The sequence below is a fragment of the Arachis hypogaea genome, chromosome 16, assembly GCF_003086295.3.
Source record: "Arachis hypogaea cultivar Tifrunner chromosome 16, arahy.Tifrunner.gnm2.J5K5, whole genome shotgun sequence".
NCBI classification, from domain to species: Eukaryota; Viridiplantae; Streptophyta; class Magnoliopsida; order Fabales; family Fabaceae; genus Arachis; species Arachis hypogaea.
The window spans coordinates 13,113,258-13,119,526 of record NC_092051.1 but is presented as its reverse complement, the minus strand read 5'-3'; the positions used below and the strand labels follow the sequence as shown (position 1 = coordinate 13,119,526).

General features: G+C 35.0%; 1 protein-coding gene across 1 annotated transcript; it reads left to right on the top strand.

Annotated features, from left to right (window-relative positions):
* The first annotated feature begins 5,275 nt into the window (after positions 1–5,275).
* Positions 5,276–5,962, top strand: LOC140179988 (uncharacterized). The gene has a single exon (XM_072220363.1). The coding sequence runs from the start codon at positions 5,276–5,278 to the stop codon at positions 5,960–5,962; it is 687 nt and encodes a 228-aa protein (XP_072076464.1).
* The last annotated feature ends 307 nt before the right edge of the window (positions 5,963–6,269 follow it).

Here is a 6,269-nt window from a genome sequence, read left to right as displayed (position 1 = left end):
GGGGCGACATCGTCCTTTAGGTCTCCGTCGTGCACAACACAAGGGTCTGAGCTTGAAGCAAAATTTTCTTCTCTTACTCCTCTGCGGCTTCTTCTCGATGTTGCTAATGCTCCATTAGCAGCCATGGTTGATGCAGGTTGAGCTCCTCACACTGGCCTCCAGAAAGAAACGCAATCAATTTAAGGATTAGGGATGAAATCAAAATGACGTAGTTTAGTGGTGCAGGGACTTATTTGTCCAATTTTGTAATGTAGCTTTCCAGTCAGCAGTCCAGGTGTCAACCAGTCATGCCACGTCATCCGCACGAGAGTCACATCAGACTTCTCCGGCGAGTCTGGCGGAGGCAATTCGACGGAGGGACTCATCCATCCAAGATTTGTGAAGGTCGGAGATTTAAAAGTATTTTCAAATGCTCAGGGACGAAAATGTCCGCGGGACAAAAGGTTAGGGATCTATTTGTCCTTTTCTCTAACATTTTTCATAACAAGCTCCCATCACCTAATAGAAAATGTCACATGTCAGCACACTAGTGACTGGTCAATTTGTGGGCACCGTTAGCCACGAAAGTCCATGCCAGCACAGAGCTCCCTTATATTGTTTGATGCTCACAACCTACATTTTACATAATGCAAGCAGCTGGAAATGGCATGGCCTACTCGTAACTCGTTGGAACAAGAGACTTGTTGTTGAAACCCCATTTTAGTTTGTATTTGATAAACTGTAAATAAAGATCGATCGTATGCTTTTATTTTATTTTTAGTTTGAAAAGTTAAGTGTGCTCATGACGATATTTTCAAGATTAATTTGTGTCTTTTAACAACTCCTACCTTTTATCAATTTAAACCAAGACCCACATAACACCACACACGTACACCTTCCAATTTGAACAGAAAGCTACCACAGCCAACGTGAACCCTTAATCACTGCAACAAAATCGGCATATTTAACAATTATCCCACACATACCTATTTTGGGTATATAGATGCAACGAACAACTGAAACTATAAAAGCCCACCCTAGTTCCCTTTTTCAATCAAGGCAAATCTTTTGCCCTGCCTCTTATTTCTTTTGAATAAATTTAATAATAATTATTTTCCAAAAGAAAAAGAAGACAATGGCTTATAACAATAGCCTTCTCCTCATTGTGACACTCTCCTCTCTCCTCCTTTCAGGCCATGCCTATCGATACACAGGGATGTCAATCTGGTTCACTAATCCAGCCCCCGCCCCGGCCCCCGGCCCGGTCACCGCTGAACCCACCAATCCAGTTAACGACTTCTTCAGCGGCTTGAACGACAACCTCAACCTCGACCTTGGCCTCAACCTTGAAGGTGATGCAAAATCCAAGGCCCAGCAGATCGCGGATTTCTGCACTGGCATCCAGAACCCTGATTTCTGTGCCGAAACCATTGCACCATTCGTGAAGGGGAAATTTGATCCAATCAAGGCCCTTGAAACTCAGATGAACGCCGCCCTCAACCATTCGTTGGAGGTTGTGGCGGATATCGCAAAATCACTGAAGGACCACACCACCCCAAAGAAGGCAATGGCTGCTCTGTCCATCTGCAAGGAGTGCTACGACAATGCAGTAGATGCCATCAATGAATCTCTTGAGCTGGTGAACCAGGACAACGTGATTGATGCTTACTACAGGTTCAGCAGTGCTGCAAGTTACAGAGGCACCTGCGATGATGCTTTCGTTGAATCTCCAGGAGCCATCAACCCTATTTGCAAAGAGGCTCTTAATGCTGCTAGTCAATTTATTTCAAAGTCCTTGGTAATCTTCGACGCCTCGATCAATAACCAGAACAATTTCCTTTTTTAATTAATCTAATCAATATTGGAGGTGGAGGAGGAGGAGGTGCACATGGTAGCCATATATATGGCTGCTAATTCTTTATGGTGTATCATCGTTGTAATTAATTTGTGAGATGTAATCTTTTACCAACGAAATACAACAATATATATTGAGGAATTTTTATTATAATACTCTGCAAAACTTCCAAGCTGCAAAAGAAAGAAAGCAACATAATAACTTCACTAACATCCTCACTCATCACATGTGAAATATTAAGTTATTAATAAATATTAAATTGTTTGATGCTCACAACCGACATTTTACAGAATGAGATGGCCGGAAATGGCATGGCCTACCCGTTACCGTTAGAACAAGAGCATTGTTTTTTCTGACCCCCAACGTTCTCAAAATGCTGGCGTATAAAAATGAATTAAAATGCTAATACGAAACACCCGTTTTCAAGGTTTTTCCCTTTTTTTTTTTGAAAAATCCATTTTTGTCCATATTGTTAAAGTTCCCGAGTTACTGTGAATGGATTAAATCTTAATGATAATTAAGCAAATACTTTCAATTTGTCAATCATTATATCAAATATACAAAAAACTTATCAAATACTTACAAAGAGAGGAGATATATATGATGTGATATTAATATGAAAATACAACGGTGTTACATATTACAAACATGATAGGATTGTATTATAATATGCAAGATTTGTTTAAAATTAACTTGAAACATAAATCTTAAATTTAAGAAAAAAAAGTGAAATTATGACTTAATATTATAAAAATGTTGGAAAAGTTTAGGGGCCAACAACTTTTGTGTTTTCTGACCAACACTTAACCATCAAAACAAAAGTGAGTGATCTCCCACCATTAAATGTGATCTCACACCATTAAAAACACTATTGATAGCCAATTGATGGTTACAAAACACCAAAATTGCTGTCCCCTAGCATTCCTCAAAAATGTATTATATAAACACACTAAAGTTTATTTATCGTATTGGTTACTATGAACCTTTCATTTCTATGCATATACAAATTAGACAAATTAAACCAAAGTTTTCTAAACTATAATTGGAAGTTTCTAACCAAGTAATTTGGATGATCATTGAAGGTACAAAACAGAGAAAGAATAGGACTCAAGAACTTGTGCAGAAAACAGAGTTTTCAACCTTAGCATGATGGAGTTTGAGTGGTAATTTTTAAATGAGAGTCTAGATTTTGAGTGGTCATTTTAAATTGGAGTCTAGATTGAGTGTTCAGTCTTACAGTAACATTGGAAAATTCTGTAACTGCAAAATACTAAAGTTGAGATAGCTAAATTGTTCCTTTCATAATTTTAGTTGTAGGTCATGGATTGAAGCCAGACATTTTTTAAAACTGTGTTTATTCAATTTGCAGTATATGTATCATTTTGGCATTTGCAAGTGACAAGATCACCCCAAAATTATCTATGCAAGTGTGTTTTCTAAAAACTGAACCGGTGATAGTAGAAATTCAAAAATTTAAGATTTAATTGCAATTGAATTGAATATAATAAAATAATATATTTGTATATAAATTATATAATTTTAAAAATAATTTTTTATATTTTATTAGTTTAAACCGATTAACTTTTAAAAAATAGAACTCGTTTAATCAGTTAATTAATTGTTTGACCAATTTCTTAATTTTTTTATCGATTTGCTGCTGAGCAGTTTTAAGCTTGAACCAAACTGATTTAGCGATTGATTCCCAATTCGATTATCAGAACATTCGTGTAAAATATTAATATTCATAGTTGTAATTTGTTGATGGAGCAATGTTACATATGGCCAATAAATGTATTTTTATATGAAATATCTAAAAATATATGGCGTTGATTAAATCTTAAATATTAAACTCTAAATACTAAATTCTAATAATATAAAATTACAATGTTGGCCCAAAAACTATATTTGTATACAGAGACATTGAAATAGAAATATAGTCATACAAAATTATGTTCGGTAGATGAAATATAAATATAGATATTGTGTCTTGAGACACTGAATTAATATATCTTATATCATTTTTGTCAGGAAAAACATAGAAACGTTAACAAAAAATACAATTTATTTTTCTATTTTTTATTATTTTTAATAATTTTTTATTATTATATTTTTTATTATTTTACTTTTCTTCTAAATTTTTATGCAAAAGAAAATAAAAGAAATTTTGACTTATATAATTTATTTTCTTTATATATAATTTATTAACAAATAAAATACAAAAACACAATTTTTTGTGTGTACTTTCTTTGTGTCCTATCTTATTCTTTATTCAACCAAATGCAGCTAAGAAGTGATGGTCCCTTAATTTCTCACTAAATAATGGCATATTGTTCAAGTGATCAATAATTTCGTATTATATTAGTTACATGTGGATTACAAGCCTGTTCACTTACTATGAAATCCATCACAGTAACAACTACAACCAGCAGAAATAATCATGCCTGTGGATAGTAGTGCACTAGTGCTGGTATAGAAGAGTCTAAGGCAGATAGAAAAGGATCCGAGGCAGTTATTTCAGTTGAGTCTGGTACACCAGCAATACCAGAATTATCTAGCTAGTGAGGGTTTACTTGGTCATCAAGCCATTACTTAATATCTTAGCCTATGAATAGATGTTACTAGTACAAATAGGTACAGTATGAACAATTGTAATCAAGTCAAGAAGTAATAATCAATTGAACCAAATCTCATCATTTTCTTTCTCTGCATTCTCTGTTTCCATCTCTCTCCAAACTCATAATGCCAAAGCAATATAACACTACAGCCAATTCATCATTTGTTAGGACTTATATTAATATATTAAAATATATTAATATATATAGTTCATTTGTCGTATTTTTATTTATTTATATTTTTCTCATATCAGTACGTGTTAAATTTATCTTCGTACTAAAATAAATATTTTTAATTTAAGTCAATATTTATATATATTAACAATGTACATAAAATACAGAAAGAATCTATAATAATTATATTTTATTTATTTAGATATTTAGATAATTCACTTTTATTCTTTTTCTGTATTCTCTTTACACCTTTATTTTGAATCAAAATAAATACTTTCATTTAATGTAATTTACCATCATTCAACATCATAATACGCATCTCCACCTAACAAGTTTTTATAAATAGAATTTTCTATTTTCTATTTTGTTGATAATTCACAACTGCACAAGCTATAATTGTGAAAGTCAAAATAGGAAAGGGTCATAACAAACATGATGGTATGAAGAGAAAAATTCTAAATTTGAGAGAAGTTAGTTTCCCTAGCTAGCAAGCTATTTTTGGCATATAGATAGATGCTATAAAAGGAGACCATATTGCTGCTAATTGAATCAAGGCAAACAAAAGCATCTATCTATTCTCCTTTGTCTTTAACTTTGTTGAATAAAGAGAAGAAGAAAAAAACTCTTCTTCCAAAGACAAAGGAGGATAAATACAATGGCATTCAATAAGAGCCTTTTCTTTATTGTGGCACTTTCCTCCGTCCTCCTTTCAACCCATGCTTTTAACTTCCCAGCAGGAGCCCCAGCTCCGTCACCGGTACCCTCCGTCAACCCCACCGGCGAGCTTACCAAAACCGCTGGCCTCTTCGGCGGCTTAGGCTCCAACCTCTTCAACCTCAAGCTGGAAGGTGATGCAGCAAAATTCAGGGCCCAAATCCAACACTTCTGCACTGGCACCGAGAACCCTGTCCTCTGTGCCAAGACCATTGCACCATTCGTCCATGGCTTCATGTTCGATCCATTCAAGGCCCTTGAAGCCGAGATGAAAATCACCCTCAACGTCACCTTGGAGGTTCATGCTAGCATCGTCGTCGAAGTTGACAGCCCTGCCACCCAAGATGCCGCCAAGGGTGCTCTCCATGTCTGCAAGAGCTGCTACAAGAACATGATTGAAACCATTCAGGAAGCTTTGGAACTCGTTCAGCGCTTTGATGTTGTTGATGCTTACTACAAGTTCAGCTCTGTGTTGTCTGATAGATCTGCCTGTGATGATGCTTTCGTTGAATCCAAGGGTGTCACCAACCCCATTTCCGAAAAATCTGCTCTTGTTTATCAACTCGGTGGAAACTGCTTGGCCATCATGGACGGCTGGATCAACAACCACAACAACTTCTTGTTCTAAGCACTCATGCTGTAATTCATTATTAATGGATGTATAAGAGAAGACGGAGGAGGAAGAGGAGGAGGTGCAAGAGGTGTAATCGCCATTCTTTCTGCTCAAAGAGCTCCTTTGTTCTTCTCATAGAATGTATCGTTTTATTTTATATTGGCAGGATAATATTTATTAGGTATTTATTATATTCTGTCCAAAGACAATTTTTGTAACCTTTTATACATTCATTGATTTGGCTCGTAAATCTGTTCTCTCTTTTTTTTTCTAATGAGAATTTTGTGCTTTTCTCTTATACTACTTGAATTCGAAATTCTTT